The 21,899-nt window shown below is 36.0% G+C and overlaps 2 protein-coding genes across 4 annotated transcripts; both read right to left on the bottom strand.

Moving 5' to 3' along the window:
* Positions 1 to 17,517: 17,517 nt before the first annotated feature.
* LOC147618204 (uncharacterized) lies at positions 17,518 to 18,889 on the bottom strand. Of its 3 annotated transcripts, none has more exons than XM_086775102.1 (3): positions 18,408 to 18,889; positions 17,842 to 18,306; positions 17,518 to 17,727 (listed from the first exon to the last, which is right to left on the bottom strand). In XM_086775102.1, the coding sequence occupies exons 1-2, from the start codon at positions 18,762 to 18,764 to the stop codon at positions 17,845 to 17,847; spliced, it is 819 nt and encodes a 272-aa protein (XP_086631228.1). In that variant the 5' UTR covers positions 18,765 to 18,889; the 3' UTR covers positions 17,518 to 17,727; positions 17,842 to 17,844. The 3 variants fall into 3 exon arrangements, with proteins under 3 accessions (XP_086631228.1, XP_086631226.1, XP_086631227.1); XM_086775100.1 differs by having other exon boundaries at positions 17,518 to 17,747; positions 17,846 to 18,306; XM_086775101.1 differs by having other exon boundaries at positions 17,846 to 18,306.
* Positions 18,890 to 19,566: 677 nt separating this feature from the next.
* On the bottom strand, positions 19,567 to 21,687 carry LOC147618203 (uncharacterized). Its single transcript, XM_086775204.1, has 5 exons — positions 21,623 to 21,687; positions 20,716 to 21,486; positions 20,402 to 20,501; positions 20,181 to 20,312; positions 19,567 to 20,004 (listed from the first exon to the last, which is right to left on the bottom strand). The coding sequence occupies exons 2-5, from the start codon at positions 21,483 to 21,485 to the stop codon at positions 19,567 to 19,569; spliced, it is 1,440 nt and encodes a 479-aa protein (XP_086631330.1). The 5' UTR covers position 21,486; positions 21,623 to 21,687.
* Positions 21,688 to 21,899: the final 212 nt, after the last annotated feature.

Below are 21,899 nucleotides of genomic sequence, written 5' to 3'. Positions count from 1 at the left end.
ATCCATGCAAATAGTAATAGACCAAAAAATGTTGCTTACAAAGTTTGTGTTTCTCAAGTGTTACCTCTTATCTATAATGCATCACATGTCTCATGGGCTTATCTTGATTTACTTAAACTAATGAATCTTTTTGTAAACAATGGTTTTAATCCTAACATTATCAGTAATAACATTTTTATTTTAATTCTTTAAGAACACATTTCCTAAACTTTGATTTGACATTAATCCCCTTATTAAGGTGGAGGGTAAGTCCACTTGGTGGGCTTACCTCCCACCATATGGACTTACCCTTTGGGATGGTGGTGGCCACACACACACACACACACACAATGCAATTTTCATAAAAAATTTGTTGGATTTTGAAAAGCAAGCTTTGCTAACCAAAACCCCTTCTGCTTTAACTATTGCCTCTATTAATGGTTCGATTGCCCTTCTTGTTAATTCAGAAAACGACCAAGCCTCTTTCATAGAGGCCTTCAATAAGTTACTTTCTTCTCTACCCCTTTTTGACTTTCAGGATTCTTGTGACCTTAACTTCTATTTTTCCACCTTGCCTTCTATTGTAAACAAGCTCTTTCAAATTAACGGTCTCCCCTCCATTCCTTTAGAAATCAAATCTACTCCTGAAATCGTCAATCCCCTCCTTGACTTTGATCTTTTGGACGGTGATGAAAGAGAAGCCCTTTCTTCTTTATCATCGAAGCCTTCTTCTTCCTTTCCCTCTCGGAAAGTGATTTCTCCTTCCTATTCGGGTGCCATCCCTCTCCTCCCTCCCTGACAAATTTAGTTGGACTCTATTAGACTTGATCATAAATTATGGGACTTCTGCTGTGAGTTAAGCATAGGAACAAGATCTTTTTGCTCCACTAGCCCATGACTCAAATGTTGGGGTTAAGAGTATGAAGTAATCAACCATCGTGCATATTTCTCTATCTCTTCCTTAGCCCTCTTTTGTAAATTTTCCTATGAAGTAGTGGATCAATGTTGGTCCACAGTTATCCAAGCCAAACATCTACTTTCTATTGATCTCTTTTTTGAACTTGGGCAAATTAAACTCTCAGATATTCATCCTTCTAAATGTTCCAACACGGCTTTGGTCGCTAGAACTAAGGGAACCATTAATCAAGAGAGTTGGTGAACCCAATTTTTTTTAAAAAACTATTGAAACACTTTTAAGCCCTTTCTTAAATGCCCATGTAAAAAATCTGATCTTAACTCTACTTGTTCTGCTTCCATCATCTGGTTAGATCACCTACTTTGGTTTGTTTTCCAAAACCTTCCCAAATTTTCATCCGGACCTGCTCTTGGATGGGTGGGCTCCTTTCCCAGCAAAGTTAGGACTGCTCTCATTGTTTACTTTTGGTTCCATGCCTTTATGCTCGAAGCTGCCCGCAATCTAGCTCTTCACAATCCTAATACCCCTTTGCTTTCTCACTTGCTTAACACCCCTGTTTCTAATACGTATCCTTTGGATATGATTACCATCAAATCTACTTATAACACTTAATTTACCACTTATCTAAACACTTCTATTACCCTTAGAAGACCCTTTATTGGGGATTTTGACACACATACTAACTGGAAAAAGATCAGTTACCGTACCCAAATGTTTCGTTTATCCATGCAAATAGTAATAGACCAAAAAATGTTGCTTACAAAGTTTGTGTTTCTCAAGTGTTACCTCTTATCTATAATGCATCACATGTCTCATGGGCTTATCTTGATTTACTTAAACTAATGAATCTTTTTGTAAACAATGGTTTTAATCCTAACATTATCAGTAATAACATTTTTATTTTAATTTTTTAAGAACACATTTCCTAAACTTTGATTTGACATTAATCCCCTTATTAAGGTGGAGGGTAAGTCCACTTGGTGGGCTTACCTCCCACCATATGGACTTACCCTTTGGGATGGTGGTGGCCACACACACACACACACACACACAATGCAATTTTCATAAAAAATTTGTTGGATTTTGAAAAGCAAGCTTTGCTAACCAAAACCCCTTCTGCTTTAACTATTGCCTCTATTAATGGTTGGATTGCCCTTCTTGTTAATTCAAAAAACGACCAAGCCTCTTTCATAGAGGCCCTCAATAAGTTACTTTCTTCTCTACCCCTTTTTGACTTTCACGATTCTTGTGACCTTAACTTCTATTTTTCCACCTTGCCTTCTATTGTAAACAAGCTCTTTCAAATTAACGGTCTCCCCTCCATTCCTTTAGAAATCAAATCTACTCCTGAAATCGTCAATCCCCTCCTTGACTTTGATCTTTTGGACGGTGATGAAAGAGAAGCCCTTTCTTCTTTATCATCGAAGCCTTCTTCTTCCTTTCCCTCTCGGAAAGTGATTTCTCCTTCCTATTCGGGTGCCATCCCTCTCCTCCCTCCCTGACAAATTTAGTTGGACTCTATTAGACTTGATCATAAATTATGCGACTTCTGCTGTGAGTTAAGCGTAGGAACAAGATCTTTTTGCTCCACTAGACCATGACTCAAATGTTGGGGTTAAGAGTATGAAGTAATCAACCATCGTGCATATTTCTCTATCTCTTCCTTAGCCCTCTTTTGTAAATTTTCCTATGAAGTAGTGGATCAATGTTGGTCCACAGTTATCCAAGCCAAACATCTACTTTCTATTGATCTCTTTGACCTTAACTCCTATTTTTCCACCTTGCCTTCTATTGTAAACAAGCTCTTTCAAATAGACGGTCTCCCCTCCATTCCTTTAGAAATCAAATCTACTCTTGAAATCGTCAATCCCCTCCTTGACTTTGATCTTTTGGACGGTGATGAAAGAGAAGCCCTTTCTTCTTTATCATCGAAGCCTTCTTCTTCCTTTCCCTCTCGGAAAGTGATTTCTCCTTCCTATTCGGGTGCCATCCCTCTCCTCCCTCCCTAACAAATTTAGTTGGACTCTATTAGACTTGATCATAAATTATGGGACTTCTGCTGTGAGTTAAGCGTAGGAACAAGATCTTTTTGCTCCACTAGACCATGACTCAAATGTTGGGGTTAAGAGTATGAAGTAATCAACCATCGTGCATATTTCTCTATCTCTTCCTTAGCCCTCTTTTGTAAATTTTCCTATGAAGTAGTGGATCAATGTTGGTCCACAGTTATCCAAGCCAAACATCTACTTTCTATTGATTTCTTTTTTGAACATGGGCAAATTAAACTCTCAGATATTCATCCTTCTAAATGTTCCAACACGGCTTTGGTCGCTAGAACTAAGGGACCCATTAATCAAGAGAGTTGGTGAACCCAATTTTTTTTAAAAAACTGTTGAAACACTTTTAAACCTTTTCTTAAATGCCCATGTAAAAGATCTGATCTTAACTCTACTTGTTCTCCTTCCATCATCTGGTTAGATCACCTACTTTGGTTTGTTTTCCAAAACCTTCCCAAATTTTCATCCGGACCTGCTCTTGGATGGGTGGTCTCCTTTCCCAGCGAAGTTAGGACTGCTCTCATTTTTTACTTTTGGTTCCATGCCTTTATGCTCGAAGCTGCCCGCAATCTAGCTCTTTACAATCCTAATACCCCTTTGCTTTCTCACTTGCTTAACACCCCCGTTTCTAATACTATTGAAGTTATTCTTAAATCCGCAAAGAATAGTGTTATTAAAAGGATTTCCATTACCCCGAGTACTATGAAATCTTCTACAAAGAAACCTTGTATTTTTTGAGGTACGGAGGACTTCAATCAAACACCTTGGTTTAAAGACCATGACATTATGAATAAGGTTGAGTACCTTACTAACCATCTGTACATTTGTGGATTAGACAAATTAGCTCAAACAACCCACATTTATCTGTAAACATCTCATGAGACTTGTAGCACGTCAAAGACTTAAGTCCCTTGAGTTTTCTCCTTCTTCATGTACTGAAAAAGAAGTATTGGAGTTAGTGGTAAGCTTCTCACTCTCTTATGAAATTACCCCTCCTGCTAGCTCTACCTTTCCATATATTATGGGCACATATAAAGTTCACAAAAATATCTTTAGCACATAATTGTATGTTTTCTAATATAGCTGATCTTATTACTAAATTAGTTAAGACCCTGGATGCTGGTATCATAGAATTCATTGAGAAACTTCACAAAGACATTTCGGTCTTCTCTCCAATCCGCACTAATGCTTACTGGATTATCCATAATCAATATGACTTTTGATAAATCTTCCAAAGCATATCTACTCTATCTATACCTTTGATATTATGTCATGTTATGAAGCTATCCCGCATCAAGGTGATAATAGTCTAATCGACTCAATTCAAAATTTTATCAGAATGATGCAAAATTTAGGATATTGTGGCTTCAAGAAGCATAGAAAACAATTTATGCTTACTAAGAAACCGCGGATGTTGCTTTTAACTTTGAAGATTTCATAGGTCTTAACCTATTTGTTTTGAATAATTGTTTTACTAAGCTGGGAAATACTGTTTTTGTTCAAACTAAAGGCATCCCAATGGGATATTCTTGTTCGCCCCTTTGGTGTAAAATATACTTAGCATGGTTTGAATTAGAATTTATTCCAAAACTATCTAAACATAAACAAGTTGATATGCCTAAAGCCTTCTATTTGTCATTTCACTTTATGGATGATTTAGCATTTAGCAACAATATTTTTCTCTTGGATTGCCTTTCTCATAATAGGTCTATTGATCCTTCTAATCATTTGAGCATATATCCTTTGGATATGATTACCATCAAATCTACTTATAACACTTAATTTACCACTTATCTAAACACTTCCATTACCCTTAGAAGACCCTTTATTGGGGATTTTGACACACATACTAACTGGAAAAAGATCAGTTACCGTACCCAAATGTTTCGTTTATCCATGCAAATAGTAATAGATCAAAAAATGTTGCTTACAAAGTTTGTGTTTCTCAAGTGTTACCTCTTATCTATAATGCATCACATGTCTCATGGGCTTATCTTGATTTACTTAAACTAATGAATCTTTTTGTAAACAATGGTTTTAATCCTAACATTATCAGTAATAACATTTTTATTTTAATTTTTTAAGAACACATTTCCTAAACTTTGATTTGACATTAATCCCCTTATTAAGGTGGAGGGTAAGTCCACTTGGTGGGCTTACCTCCCACCATATGGACTTACCCTTTGGGATGGTGGTGGCCACACACACACACACACACACACAATGCAATTTTCATAAAAAATTTGTTGGATTTTGAAAAGCAAGCTTTGCTAACCAAAACCCCTTCTGCTTTAACTATTGCCTCTATTAATGGTTGGATTGCCCTTCTTGTTAATTCAAAAAACGACCAAGCCTCTTTCATAGAGGCCTTCAATAAGTTACTTTCTTCTCTACCCCTTTTTGACTTTCACGATTCTTGTGACCTTAACTTCTATTTTTCCACCTTGCCTTCTATTGTAAACAAGCTCTTTCAAATTAACGGTCTCCCCTCCATTCCTTTAGAAATCAAATCTACTCCTGAAATCGTCAATCCCCTCCTTGACTTTGATCTTTTGGACGGTGATGAAAGAGAAGCCCTTTCTTCTTTATCATCGAAGCCTTCTTCTTCCTTTCCCTCTCGGAAAGTGATTTCTCCTTCCTATTCGGGTGCCATCCCTCTCCTCCCTCCCTGACAAACTTAGTTGAACTCTATTAGACTTGATCATAAATTATGGGACTTCTGCTCTGAGTTAAGCGTAGGATCAAGTTCTTTTTGCTCCACTAGCCCATGACTCAAATGTTGGGGTTAAGAGTATGAAGTAATCAACCATCGTGCATATTTCTCTATCTCTTCCTTAGCCCTCTTTTGTAAATTTTCCTATGAAGTAGTGGATCAATGTTGGTCCACAGTTATCCAAGCCAAACATCTACTTTCTATTGATCTCTTTTTTGAACTTGGGCAAATTAAACTCTCAGATATTCATCCTTCTAAATGTTCCAACACGGCTTTGGTCGCTAGAACTAAGGGACCCATTAATCAAGAGAGTTGGTGAACCCAATTTTTTTAAAAAAACTGTTGAAACACTTTTAAACCTTTTCTTAAATGCCCATGTAAAAGATCTGATCTTAATTCTTCTTGTTCTGCTTCCATCATCTGGTTAGATCACCTACTTTGGTTTGTTTTCCAAAACCTTCCCAAATTTTCATCCGGACCTGCTCTTGGATGGGTGGGCTCCTTTCCCAACGAAGTTAGGACTGCTCTCATTGTTTACTTTTGGTTCCATGCCTTTATGCTCGAAGCTGCCCGCAATCTAGCTCTTTACAATCCTAATACCCCTTTGCTTTCTCACTTGCTTAACACTCCTGTTTCTAATACTATTGAAGTTATTCTTAAATCCGCAAAGAATAGTGTTATTAAAAGGCTTTCCATTACCCCGAGTACTATGAAATCTTCTACAAAGAAACCTTGTATTTTTTGAGGTACGGAGGACTTCAATCAAACACCTTGGTTTAAAGACCATGACATTATGAATAAGGTTGAGTACCTTACTAACCATCTGTACATTTGTGGATTAGACAAATTAGCTCAAACAACCCACATTTATCTGTAAACATCTCATGAGACTTGTAGCACGTCAAAGACTTAAGTCCCTTGAGTTTTCTCCTTTTTCATGTACTGAAAAAGAAGTATTGAAGTTAGTGGTAAGCTTCTCACTCTCTTATGAAATTACCCCTCCTGCTAGCTCTACCTTTCCATATATTATGGGCACATATAAAGTTCACAAAAATATCTTTAGATGGCTAACTAATGCACATAATTGTATGTTTTCTAATATAACTGATCTTATTACTAAATTACTTAAGGCCCTGGATGCTGGTATCATAGAATTCATTGAGAAACTTCACAAAGACATTTCGGTCTTCTCTCCAATCCGCACTAATGCTTACTGGATTATCCATAATCAATATGACTTTTGATAAATCTTCCAAAGCATATCTACTCTATCTATACCTTTGATATTATGTCATGTTATGAAGCTATCTCGCATCAAGGTGATAATAGTCCAATCGACTCAATTCAAAATTTTATCAGAATGATACAAAATTTAGGATATTGTGGCTTCAAGAAGCATAGAAAACAATTTATGCTTACTAAGAAACCACGGATATTGCTTTTAACTTTGAAGATTTCATAGGTCTTAACCTATTTGTTTTGAATAATTGTTTTACTAAGCTGGGAAATACTGTTTTTGTTCAAACTATGGGATATTCTTGTTCGCCCCTTTGGTGTAATATATACTTAGCATGGTTTGAATTAGAATTTATTCCAAAACTATCTAAACATAAACAAGTTGATATGCCTAAAGCCTTCTCTTTGTCATTTCACTTTATGGATGATTTAGCATTTAGCAACAATATTTTTCTCTTGGATTGCCTTTCTCATAATAGGTCTATTGATCCTTCTTATCATTTGAGCATATATCCTTTGGATATGATTACCATCAAATCTACTTATAACACTTAATTTACCACTTATCTAAACACTTCTATTACCCTTAGAAGACCCTTTATTGGGGATTTTGACACACATACTAACTGGAAAAAGATCAGTTACCGTACCCAAATGTTTCGTTTATCCATGCAAATAGTAATAGACCAAAAAATATTACTTACAAAGTTTGTGTTTCTCAAGTGTTACCTCTTATCTACTATAATGCATCACATGTCTCATGGGCTTATCTTGATTTACTTAAACTAATGAATCTTTTTGTAAACAATGGTTTTAATCCTAACATTATCAGTAACAACATTTTTACTTTAATTTTTTAAGAACACATTTCCTAAACTTTGATTTGACATTAATCCCCTTATTAAGGTGGAGGGTAAGTCCACTTGGTGGGCTTACCTCCCACCATATGGACTTACCCTTTGGGATGGTGGTGGCCACACACACACACACACAATGCAATGCAATTTTCATAAAAAATTTGTTGGATTCTGAAAAGCAAGCTTTGCTAACTCCTTTCCCAGCGAAGTTAGGACTGCTCTCATTGTTTACTTTTGGTTTCATGCCTTTATGCTCGAAGCTGCCCGCAATCTAGCTCTTTACAATCCTAATACCCCTTTGCTTTCTCACTTGCTTAACACCCCTGTTTCTAATACTATTGAAGTTATTCTTAAATCCGCAAAGAATAGTGTTATTAAAAGGCTTTCCATTACCCCGAGTACTAAGAAATCTTCTACAAAGAAACCTTGTATTTTTTGAGGTACGGTGGACTTCAATCAAACACCTTGGTTTAAAGACCATGACATTATGAATAAGGTTGAGTACCTTACTAACCATCTGTACATTTGTGGATTAGACAAATTAGCTCAAACAACCCACATTTATCTGTAAACATCCCATGAGACTTGTAGCACGTCAAAGACTTAAGTCCCTTGAGTTTTCTCCTTCTTCATGTACTTAAAAGAAGTATTGGAGTTGGTGGTAAGCTTCTCACTCTCTTATGAAATTACCCCTCCTGCTAGCTCTACCTTTCCATATATTATGGGCACATATAAAGTTCACAAAAATATCTTTAGCACATAATTGTATGTTTTCTAATATAGCTGATCTTATTACTGAATTACTTAAGGCCCTGGATGCTGGTATCATAGAATTCATTGAGAAACTTCACAAAGACATTTCGGTCTTCTCTCCAATCCGCACTAATGCTTACTGGATTATCCATAATCAATATGACTTTTGATAAATCTTCCAAAGCATATCTACTCTATCTATACCTTTGATATTATGTCATGTTATGAAGCTATCCCGCATCAAGGTGATAATAGTCTAATCGACTCAATTCAAAATTTTATCAGAATGATGCAAAATTTAGGATATTGTGGCTTCAAGAAGCATAGAAAACAATTTATGCTTACTAAGAAACGGCGGATGTTGCTTTTAACTTTGAAGATTTCATAGGTCTTAACCTATTTGTTTTGAATAATTGTTTTACTAAGCTGGGAAATACTGTTTTTGTTCAAACTAAAGGCATCCCAATGGGATATTCTTGTTCGCTTCTTTGGTGTAAAATATACTTAGCATGGTTTGAATTAGAATTTATTCCAAAACTATCTAAACATAAAGAAGTTGATATGCCTAAAGCCTTCTATTTGTCATTTCACTTTATGGATGATTTAGCATTTAGCAACAATATTTTTCTCTTGGATTGCCTTTCTCATAATAGGTCTATTGATCCTTCTAATCATTTGAGCATATATCCTTTGGATATGATTACCATCAAATCTACTTATAACACTTAATTTACCACTTATCTAAACACTTCTATTACCCTTAGAAGACCCTTTATTGGGGATTTTGACACACATACTAACTGGAAAAAGATCAGTTACCGTACCCAAATGTTTCGTTTATCCATGCAAATAGTAATAGACCAAAAAATGTTGAGCTTACAAAGTTTGTGTTTCTCAAGTGTTACCTCTTATCTATAATGCATCACATGTCTCATGGGCTTATCTTGATTTACTTAAACTAATGAATCTTTTTGTAAACAATGGTTTTAATCCTAACATTATCAGTAATAACATTTTTATTTTAATTTTTTAAGAACACATTTCCTAAACTTTGATTTGACATTAATCCCCTTATTAAGGTGGAGGGTAAGTCCACTTGGTGGGCTTACCTCCCACCATATGGACTTACCCTTTGGGATGGTGGTGGCCACACACACACACACACACACACACACAATGCAATTTTCATAAAAAATTTGTTGGATTTTGAAAAGCAAGCTTTGCTAACCAAAACCCCTTCTGCTTTAACTATTGCCTCTATTAATGGTTGGATTGCCCTTCTTGTTAATTCAAAAAACGACCAAGCCTCTTTCATAGAGGCCTTCAATAAGTTACTTTCTTCTCTACCCCTTTTTGACTTTCACGATTCTTGTGACCTTAACTTCTATTTTTCCACCTTGCCTTCTATTGTAAACAAGCTCTTTCAAATTAACGGTCTCCCCTCCATTCCTTTAGAAATCAAATCTACTCCTGAAATCGTCAATCCCCTCCTTGACTTTGATCTTTTGGACGGTGATGAAAGAGAAGCCCTTTCTTCTTTATCATTGAAGCCTTCTTCTTCCTTTCCCTCTCGGAAAGTGATTTCTCCTTCCTATTCGGGTGCCATCCCTCTCCTCCCTCCCTGACAAATTTAGTTGAACTCTATTAGACTTGATCATAAATTATGGGACTTCTGCTGTGAGTTAAGCGTAGGATCAAGTTCTTTTTGCTCCACTAGCCCATGACTCAAATGTTGGGGTTAAGAGTATGAAGTAATCAACCATCGTGCATATTTCTCTATCTCTTCCTTAGCCCTCTTTTGTAAATTTTCCTATGAAGTAGTGGATCAATGTTGGTCCACAGTTATCCAAGCCAAACATCTACTTTCTATTGATCTCTTTTTTGAACTTGGGCAAATTAAACTCTTAGATATTCATCCTTCTAAATGTTCCAACACGGCTTTGGTCGCTAGAACTAAGGGACCCATTAATCAAGAGAGTTGGTGAACCCAATTTTTTTTAAAAAACTGTTGAAACACTTTTAAACCTTTTCTTAAATGCCCATGTAAAAGATCTGATCTTAATTCTTCTTGTTCTGCTTCCATCATCTGGTTAGATCACCTACTTTGGTTTGTTTTCCAAAACCTTCCCAAATTTTCATCCGGACCTGCTCTTGGATGGGTGGGCTCCTTTCCCAGCGAAGTTAGGACTGCTCTCATTGTTTACTTTTGGTTCCATGCCTTTATGCTCGAAGCTGCCCGCAATCTAGCTCTTTACAATCCTAATACCCCTTTGCTTTCTCACTTGCTTAACACCCCTGTTTCTAATACTATTGAAGTTATTCTTAAATCCGCAAAGAATAGTGTTATTAAAAGGATTTCCATTACCCCGAGTACTATGAAATCTTCTACAAAGAAACCTTGTATTTTTTGAGGTACGGAGGACTTCAATCAAACACCTTGGTTTAAAGACCATGACATTATGAATAAGGTTGAGTACCTTACTAACCATCTGTACATTTGTGGATTAGACAAATTAGCTCAAACAACCCACATTTATCTGTAAACATCTCATGAGACTTGTAGCACGTCAAAGACTTAAGTCCCTTGAGTTTTCTCCTTTTTCATGTACTGAAAAAGAAGTATTGAAGTTAGTGGTAAGCTTCTCACTCTCTTATGAAATTACCCCTCCTGCTAGCTCTACCTTTCCATATATTATGGGCACATATAAAGTTCACAAAAATATCTTTAGATGGCTAACTAATGCACATAATTGTATGTTTTCTAATATAACTGATCTTATTACTAAATTACTTAAGGCCCTGGATGCTGGTATCATAGAATTCATTGAGAAACTTCACAAAGACATTTCGGTCTTCTCTCCAATCCGCACTAATGCTTACTGGATTATCCATAATCAATATGACTTTTGATAAATCTTCCAAAGCATATCTACTCTATCTATACCTTTGATATTATGTCATGTTATGAAGCTATCTCGCATCAAGGTGATAATAGTCCAATCGACTCAATTCAAAATTTTATCAGAATGATACAAAATTTAGGATATTGTGGCTTCAAGAAGCATAGAAAACAATTTATGCTTACTAAGAAACCACGGATATTGCTTTTAACTTTGAAGATTTCATAGCTCTTAACCTATTTGTTTTGAATAATTGTTTTACTAAGCTGGGAAATACTATTTTTGTTCAAACTATGGGATATTCTTGTTCGCCCCTTTGGTGTAATATATACTTAGCATGGTTTGAATTAGAATTTATTCCAAAACTATCTAAACATAAACAAGTTGATATGCCTAAAGCCTTCTCTTTGTCATTTCACTTTATGGATGATTTAGCATTTAGCAACAATATTTTTCTCTTGGATTGCCTTTCTCATAATAGGTCTATTGATCCTTCTTATCATTTGAGCATATATCCTTTGGATATGATTACCATCAAATCTACTTATAACACTTAATTTACCACTTATCTAAACACTTCTATTACCCTTAGAAGACCCTTTATTGGGGATTTTGACACACATACTAACTGGAAAAAGATCAGTTACCGTACCCAAATGTTTCGTTTATCCATGCAAATAGTAATAGACCAAAAAATATTACTTACAAAGTTTGTGTTTCTCAAGTGTTACCTCTTATCTACTATAATGCATCACATGTCTCATGGGCTTATCTTGATTTACTTAAACTAATGAATCTTTTTGTAAACAATGGTTTTAATCCTAACATTATCAGTAATAACATTTTTACTTTAATTTTTTAAGAACACATTTCCTAAACTTTGATTTGACATTAATCCCCTTATTAAGGTGGAGGGTAAGTCCACTTGGTGGGCTTACCTCCCACCATATGGACTTACCCTTTGGGATGGTGGTGGCCACACACACACACACACAATGCAATGCAATTTTCATAAAAAATTTGTTGGATTTTGAAAAGCAAGCTTTGCTAACTCCTTTCCCAGCGAAGTTAGGACTGCTCTCATTGTTTACTTTTGGTTCCATGCCTTTATGCTCGAAGCTGCCCGCAATCTAACTCTTTACAATCCTAATACCCCTTTGCTTTCTCACTTGCTTAACACCCCTGTTTCTAATACTATTGAAGTTATTCTTAAATCCGCAAAGAATAGTGTTATTAAAAGGCTTTCCATTACCCCGAGTACTAAGAAATCTTCTACAAAGAAACCTTGTATTTTTTGAGGTACGGTGGACTTCAATCAAACACCTTGGTTTAAAGACCATGACATTATGAATAAGGTTGAGTACCTTACTAACCATCTGTACATCTGTGGATTAGACAAATTAGCTCAAACAACCCACATTTATCTGTAAACATCTCATGAGACTTGTAGCACGTCAAAGACTTAAGTCCCTTGAGTTTTCTCCTTCTTCATGTACTTAAAAGAAGTATTGGAGTTAGTGGTAAGCTTCTCACTCTCTTATGAAATTACCCCTCCTGCTAGCTCTACCTTTCCATATATTATGGGCACATATAAAGTTTTCCAAAACCTTCCCAAATTTTCATCCGGGCCTGCTCTTGGATGGGTGGGCTCCTTTCCCAGTGAAGTTAGGACTGCTCTCATTGTTTACTTTTGGTTCCATGCCTTTATGCTCGAAGCTGCCCGCAATCTAGCTCTTTACAATCCTAATACCCCTTTGCTTTCTCACTTGCTTAACACCCCTGTTTCTAATACTACTGAAGTTATTCTTAAATCCGCAAAGAATAGTGTTATTAAAAGGCTTTCCATCACCCCGAGTACTATGAAATCTTCTACAAAGAAACCTTGTATTTTTTGAGGTACGGATGACTTCAATCAAACACCTTGGTTTAAAGACCATCACATTATGAATAAGATTGAGTACCTTACTAACCATCTGTACATTTATGGATTAGACAAATTAGCTCAAACAACCCACATTTATCTGTAAACATCTCATGAGACTTGTAGCACGTCAAAGACTTAAGTCCCTTGAGTTTTCTCCTTCTTCATGTACTGAAAAAGAAGTATTGGAGTTAGTGGTAAGCTTCTCACTCTCTTATGAAATTACCCCTCCTGCTAGCTCTACCTTTCCATATATTATGGGCACATATAAAGTTCACAAAAATATCTTTAGATGGCTAACTAATGCACATAATTGTATGTTTTCTAATATAACTGATCTTATTACTAAATTACTTAAGGCCCTGGATGCTAGTATCATAGAATTCGTTGAGAAACTTCACAAAGACAATCCAAAAAGAGGGCTAAGGAAGAGATAGAGAAATATGCACGATGGTTGATTACTTCATACTGTTAACCCCAACATTTGAGTCATGGGCTAGTGGAGCAAAAAGATCTTGTTCCTACGCTTAACTCATAGCAGAAGTCCCATAATTTATGATCAAGTCTAATAGAGTCCAACTAAATTTGTCAGGGAGGGAGGAGAGGGATGGCACCCGAATAGGAAGGAGAAATCACTTTCCGAGAGGGAAAGGAAGAAGAAGGCTTCGATGATAAAGAAGAAAGGGCTTCTCTTTCATCATCGTGCAAAAGATCAAAGTCAAGGAGGGGATTGACGATTTCAGGAGTAGATTTGATTTCTAAAGGAATGGAGGGGAGACCATTAATTTCAAAGAGCTCGTTTACAATAGAAGGCAAGGTGGAAAAATAGAAGTTAAGGTCACAAGAATCCTGAAAGTCAAAAAGGGGTAGAGAAGAAAGTAACTTATTGAAGGCCTCTATGAAAGAGGCTTGGTCGTTTTTTAAACTAACAAGAAGGGAAATCCAACCACTAATAGAGGCAATAGTTAAAGCAGAAGGGGTTTTGGTTAGCAAAGCTTGCTTTTCAAAATCCAACAAATTTTTTATGAAAATTGCATTGTGTGTGTGTGTGTGTGGCCACCACCATCCCAAAGGGTAAGTCCATATGGTGGGAGGTAAGCCCACCAAGTGGACTTACCCTCCACCTTAATAAGGGGATTAATATCAAATCAAAGTTTAGGAAATGTGTTCTTAAAAAATTAAAATAAAAATGTTATTAGTGATAGTGTTAGGATTAAAACCATTGTTTACAAAAAGATTCATTAGTTTAAGTAAATCAAGATAAGCCCATGAGACATGTGATGCATTATAGATAAGAGGTAACACTTGAGAAACACAAACTTTGTAAGCAATATTTTTTGGTCTATTACTATTTGCATGGATAAACGAAACATTTGGGTACGGTAACTGATCTTTTTCCAGTTAGTATGTGTGTCAAAAATCCCCAATAAAGGGTCTTGTAAGGGTAATAGAAGTGTTTAGATAAGTGGTAAATTAAGTGTTATAAGTAGATTTGATGGTAATCATATCCAAAGGATATATGCTCAAATGATTAGAAGGATCAATAGACCTATTATGAGAAAGACAATCCAAGAGAAAAATATTGTTGCTAAATGCTAAATCATCCATAAAGTGAAATGACAAATAGAAGGATTTAGGCATATCAACTTGTTTATGTTTAGATAGTTTTGGAATAAATTCTAATTCAAACCATGCTAAGTATATATTACACCAAAGGGGCGAACAAGAATATCCCATTGGGATGCCTTTAGTTTGAACAAAAACAATATTTCCCAGCTTAGGAAAACAATTATTCAAAACAAATAGGTTAAGACCTATGAAATCTTCAAAGTTAAAAGCAATATCCTTGGCTTCTTAGTAAGCATAAATTAAACTCTCAGATATTCATCCTTCTGAATGTTCCAACACGACTTTGGTCGCTACTAGAGCTAAGGGACCCATTAATCAAGAGAGTTCGTGAACCCAATTTTTTCAAAAAAATTGTTGAAACACTTTTAAACCTTTTCTTAAATGCCCATGTAAAAGATCTGATCTTAACTCTACTTGTTCTGCTTCCATCATCTGGTTAGATCACCTACTTTGGTTTGTTTTCCAAAACCTTCCCAAATTTTCATCCGGACCTGCTCTTGGATGGGTGGGCTCCTTTCCCAGTGAAGTTAGGACTGCTCTCATTGTTTACTTTTGGTTCCATGCCTTTATGCTCGAGCTGCCCGCAATCTAGCTCTTTACAATCCTAATACCCCTTTGCTTTCTCACTTGCTTAACACCCCTGTTTCTAATACTACTGAAGTTATTCTTAAATCCGCAAAGAATAGTGTTATTAAAAGGCTTTCCATTACCCCGAGTACTATGAAATCTTCTACAAAGAAACCTTGTATTTTTTGAGGTACGGAGGACTTCAATCAAACACCTTGGTTTAAAGACCATGACATTATGAATAAGATTGAGTACCTTACTAACCATCTGTACATTTGTGGATTAGACAAATTATCTCAAACAACCCACATTTATCTGTAAACATCTCATGAGACTTGTAGCACGTCAAAGACTTAAGTCCCTTGAGTTTTCTCCTTCTTCATGTATTGAAAAAGAAGTATTGGAGTTAGTGGTAAGCTTCTCACTCTCTTATGAGATTACCCCTCCTACTAGCTCTACCTTTCCATATATTATGGGCACATATAAAGTTGACAAAAATATCTTTAGATGGCTAACTGATGCACATAATTGTATGTTTTCTAATATAACTGATCTTTTTACTAAATTACTTAAGGCCCTGGATGCTGGTATCATAGAATTCATTGAGAAACTTCACAAAGACATTTCGGAATCCGCACTAATGCTTACTGGATTATCCATAATCAATATGACTTTTGATAAATCTTCCAAAGCATATCTACTCTATCTATACCTTTGATATTATGTCATGTTATGAAGCTATCCCGCATCAAGGTGATAATAGTCTAATCGACTCAATTCAAAATTTTATCGGAATGATACAAAATTTAGGATATTGTGGCTTCAAGAAGCATAGAAAACAATTTATGCTTACTAAGAATCCAAGGATTTTGCTTTTAACTTTGAAGATTTCATAGGTCTTAACCTATTTGTTTTGAATAATTGTTTTCCTAAGCTGGGAAATATTGTTTTTGTTCAAACTAAAGGCATCCCAATGGGATATTCTTGTTCGCCCCTTTGGTGTAATATATACTTAGCATGGTTTGAATTAGAATTTATTCCAAAACTATCTAAACATAAACAAGTTGATATGCCTAAAGCCTTCTATTTGTCATTTCACTTTATGGATGATTTAGCATTTAGCAACAATATTTTTCTCTTGGATTGCCTTTCTCATAATAGGTCTATTGATCCTTCTAATCATTTGAGCATATATCCTTTGGATATGATTACCATCAAATCTACTTATAACACTTAATTTACCACATATCTAAACACTTCTATTACCCTTAGAAGACCCTGGGTGTGTCTTTTCTCTGAGCGTCTTGGTCTGAGCACATTTTTCTGAGCATGGCCTATATTGTGATTTCGTAGACAATTTTATCATAACATCACACACCATTTAGTCATAAAACTACCCCAAGAAGATACTATATACATTTCTACCCCACAAAGATGCCGCTAACATCACACACCCTTTACTCATAAAACTACCCTACAAAGAGGCTATATACATTTAATTACATTTCTTTCCAATAGTATTTAGGGCTTATAAGATCCCTTTATTCACAAAACTACTTTTCATGTCTACTTCATTTCAACACCGTCCACCTACATCATCCATCATTCATACTACCATGATAGATAGTGATGATGAAATGATTGCAAGTCACATGGTGAAGAATTTAGGGTGCAAATTTGCATGCATCTATGCCGAAACATTTATTAGTTGCAAGGAGATACTTCAAGATTCAATTCACCATGATGATCATTTGTAAACAACTCATAGTTTTGACATGCAAACCTTAATTAAGATATGACATGATTATCACATCTCTAGCAAATAGAAAAAGTTTTATGAAACCAACATGCTCAAAATTGAATATGTGATATTGAGATTAATATTCATGGTGGGTACTCACATGATGTACTAATAGTTCTTCAATATGATTACTACATCTCTAGCAAATGAAATAGGTGTAAGACACCACAAAAGTTATGCATGTTCAATACTAGGGCATCACAAGCAAAATGAATTGCTTGAAGGGAAATACTCATGTCAAATCACTAGACTCAATGCTTGAAAGGAAAAACTCATGTCAAATCACTAGACTCAATCTTCTTTACTAATGTCATCCACATAGATATTGCGACGATGCCTTCTCTCTTTGATGGGAGCATTGAATGCAATGTCATTACACATCATCTCAGCCATAGCACCTGCATAAGAAGGCAAAAAGCTAAAATAGATTAATCAATATCAATGCCTCATTGATAATAATATTCTCCAACCAACAAATAAGTTTAAAAAGATTAAACACGAGAGTAACATACTTACTAGTCGTCTGGAAGATTAACAACCATTTCCACATCTTCGGAATCATTTAGAGTCCCATAGTTGCTTAACACATTTCCCTTTCCTTTCTGTCCATCCAAAAATGGTTGCAATATAGAATTGCAAATGTCAGGATCATTCTCAATAGATAAGCATGCTCTCCCAGAATGCACGCATGCTTTTTGCATAGAACCAGTCCCAGCACCTAAGTCCACCACATGTCCAGAAATTGGACACAAGAACTCCAAGAAGTACAACATCATGCATGGAGCCTTCTCCAATGCACCTCTCCATGGAATACTCTCTCCATGTTTTATAGTCTGCTCACTTGTTGGTAAATAATGATGAAACAAACTACTTCCAAAAGCAATTCCCAATTTGGTACCAACCACGGAAGCATTTCCAGGATTACAAACACAAGACATACCAGCCCGATGAAGAAGGCATAAAACCACAACATCCACCTAAAGATAAGAAAAGAATTAAACATATACTTAGTACAAGCCATTTCATTATACGAGAGCATAAATTCTTTCAACAGGTCATTGTATGACAATTGTCTCACCTTATGATCAATACCACCAACTTTGATTGTGCAATATGCATCTAAGCATTGCATGTACATTCGACATGCAAACTCCAATCTACTGATCCTAGCATAACGCTCAACCAAATGAAGAACATGAGGAGCACACATAACTAGGATCCAGCCAGAATCTGAAACAACTGTGGCCGCTACTAGCAAGGAGTAGCGTACATGGTCCTCTGTTAATAAATTCCAAGATGGAGATGTGGAATCCTCTACTCCAAGAGCTTCTAGCTGTGTAGGCAGATCAATAATGACAAAATCTGCAGCCCAAGCAACACTCTTACCATTTCTTGTTTTTCTTTCACCTCCAAGACCCACAAAGTATTCCTTCATGTCTATATAGGCTTGTGTGAAGTTTGAGACAGACAATTGCTTCCCAAACTCGACATAATCATAGCACCAAACCTTGCAATGTGAAGCATCACATGTGCCACTCTGATTCAAAGTTAGAGAGGTCAATGGAATGTACAAAAGCGGACAGACCTATCTTTCCATTTACATCCTTTCAGAATGGGTGTAGACTGCAGTACCTGCACATCTGTACCCACACCACATATGTAAAGACACAAAGTGATAACAACATATGTTACACAAACAAATAATAGCCTGAAAAAAGATCAAGAGAACTTACCATTATTAGTATCAGGATTTTTTGGTGGCCTACCACCCTTCTTTAGTTCCATACTTGAATCTTTGTCCTTTTTAGTCATCTTCTCAAGTGTTTTTTGAACCTCAATGACTGCATCATCCTCATGGACTGAATTTGAGCTTGATGAACCCATCTCTCTCTTTTTATGCTGTGCGTACAGCTCTGCCTCCTCCTCGATGCAACATCCTTTTTTCATATCGAGCCACCACGGGCAGTTCTTTCTCTCCCACTCATTGCTTCCCTTCTTTTTCTATCATGTTTGGAGAGTACATACAGAATTTTAAGTCCTGAATTTTTGTCCATACTCGACATATGGGCAACAATTTTTCAATCTTACCAACAGCTTTTAAGGATTGCAAGAATGTGCATACAATAAGAGTCTTAGTACAGAAGCGAAATACTTAAGGATGGATTTTTAATTGAAAAGAAAAAAACATGTATTGCTTACCTAAACACTAATCGTCGAGATGCCCTCGTCATCTCCATTTATCCTGTTGCAGCTGTAGCAACAGTCATTGAATCCTTTAAATCTTCATAAAGTTCAAGTCTATTCATTGCTTGTATTTCCCCAAAATACTCTCTCAACGTAGGATCTTGAGGAAGCACAAAGCTAGCTTGTTGACTAGCAACCAAGACCTGAGAGAGTAACCTCTCAGATTCACAAAGCAACTGATCCATCCATGCCTCTTTCGCCATCCACTTTATGAATTCTCTATCAGCTTTTGGCATCCCATAACTTGTTCTCAAATTTGAATCTGACCCTAAGATTCTGAGGGTTGCTAGTTGTGTCTCCTTTGAGACTTTTGCAATGGAGATGTTATACAACTTTTCCAATGTGACAATGGATGATTTATCATCAAATGGGAGGCTCCACAAGATATTAAACCAATCTTCACCATTTGTTGGTTTGACAATAGACAGAATCTACATATAAACAGTACATGCAATCGTCACACTCAACTGTATTTTTTAATCATACAATACATGCATATCCCATACCTTGATTATTTTGTAAACAAAGATCATATGACCAATCTCAAAAAACACTTGAACACTTTAAAGAGTCAACTTTATGTTAAGAATCATTAAATTAACCATACCTTGATCATTTTTCGACCATACTTGAGATTCACATCCTTTCGAATACTTTTAAGTGATTTCTCCATATCAGCAACACTCAAATTTGGCTGAAGTTCCTTTAGCTTTGCCTCATAATCTTGCTTGTATAGTGGCTAAAATATATTCCAAAGAGATGAATGAGTACAATGAATTAGTTAGTTCTAATTTAAAAGACATCCATGACAAATGGTATGAAACTTACTGCAAATACCATTCTCCCTAGCATCAGAGATGTCAAAGGATACCAAGTACTTGATCCTTTACTGCTTTCATTTGCCCTATGCTTTTCAAGTGTCCTTTTTCTTCCTCAAAAAAAAGTGATAAGTACTCATTCTCATCACATGAACACATTGTCTTTGTGTTGAACAAATAATCCTTGAGATTTGTTTTAATAATTGCTGTTTCATAAAGGCTGAAAAATAAAAAATACATAGCTTCAAACATATTAAGAATTATTCACAAAACCCTTAAAAGCTCGAAAAAAGGTAACACAGATAAGTAAGAATTCGCACTTACATATTGAACCTTTGAAGAGCAGCTATTAGCTTCATTTCTGTTTCTTTCTCTAGAGTAATAAAACTTGCTAAAACTCGAATATGCCATGCCTTTGATGTCTTGAATTTCTCCTCAATTAGAGACATCCATGCAACAGTACGGTGATTCCCCTCCCACACAAAAAACATCTTTCGAGACAAAAATGACCAATCTGCATCATCAATAATCTGTGCCTCAAATTCTGCATTTACATCCCTCCAACAAGAATCCCATGATTGTTCAATTTCATCTGTCACCTCTTGTGAAACACCATCCGAAAGTGTTGTAGATAAAATAAACATTCCTTTCTGTTGAATATATTTTTCTGCCTCTAGAGCTTGCTTTAGGCTATCCATATCAGTTCGTAGGCCTCTCACTCTTGTGTTTACAACACAACGACATAATGGGATCAAGGGAGCAATCTTTCCAGGATTGATTGCAAGAGATTCAATAACATCCTTCCCTTGGCCAATATCAAGTGCAGCAGGAAACTCTTGCTCAAACTCCTCATCTAGTTGTTTATCCTCTTTCTTTCTCTTCTTAGAAGATTCCTCCACAATTATAGTAGTGTCTTCAAAGTCTTCCATCTCCTTATCCTCTTCAACTTCAATTTCAACCTCTTTTTGAATCTCTAAATTTGGTGTAGATTCCACTTGCAAACTTCTCTTGCTACTTGTCCTTCCACCTCTCTTGCCTCCTCGTTCTCCTCTTCCACCTCTCCCCCTCCTCTCAGAAGTTCTTAATTTTACCATCCTGCCAATGTGACAAAGATGCATTTAAAAAAAGAAGTCATCACATGGCATAGAATAGACTTACAAGGTCAATTAAGTCCCAGCATTACTTCAGTAGCATGCAAAGAAACCCCAAGAGGCTTCAAAATAGAAAATACCTGAAGCTTGATCGTGATGCTGCTAATTGAAGTTGCACTTGACGAGATGATGGGGCTTGAGGAGACTAGCTGGACAACAAAAGCATACAAGAAAAAGTTATTAAGCATACAAGAACAAGTTATTAACCTTAAAAGCGTACAATCATACTTGTAAATCTAAGAGATGAAAGATCACTAAACTTTTGATATGCTTACATGTTCATAGATATGAGTTGTGGCTTCTTGTTTTGGACAAAACTCATGTATATCCTCCTCGTCTCAAGCACCCTAAGTAACA

The sequence above is a fragment of the Cibotium barometz genome, chromosome 35 (genome assembly GCF_041138505.1).
Source record: "Cibotium barometz isolate CiBa-2024 chromosome 35, ASM4113850v1, whole genome shotgun sequence".
Taxonomy (NCBI): Eukaryota; Viridiplantae; Streptophyta; class Polypodiopsida; order Cyatheales; family Cibotiaceae; genus Cibotium; species Cibotium barometz.
Note: the sequence above shows the minus strand (reverse complement) of the source record. Positions and strands in the feature narration are given on the sequence as shown.

Coding starts and splice junctions, on each gene's coding strand:
- LOC147618204 (XM_086775100.1), bottom strand. CDS start 18,764: ATGAAGGAATACTTTGTGGGTCTTGGAGGTGAAAGAAAAACAAGAAAT. Junction 18,307..18,407: donor TTGGTGGTATTGATCATAAG/GTGAGACAATTG, acceptor TCTTATCTTTAG/GTGGATGTTGTGGTTTTATG. Junction 17,748..17,845: donor GTTAATCTTCCAGACGACTA/GTAAGTATGTTA, acceptor AATCTATTTTAG/CTTTTTGCCTTCTTATGCAG.
- LOC147618203 (XM_086775204.1), bottom strand. CDS start 21,485: ATGGTAAAATTAAGAACTTCTGAGAGGAGGGGGAGAGGTGGAAGAGGA. Junction 20,502..20,715: donor GCTCTTCAAAGGTTCAATAT/GTAAGTGCGAAT, acceptor TTTTTGAGGAAG/AAAAAGGACACTTGAAAAGC. Junction 20,005..20,180: donor ATGGTCGAAAAATGATCAAG/GTATGGTTAATT, acceptor GTTTATATGTAG/ATTCTGTCTATTGTCAAACC.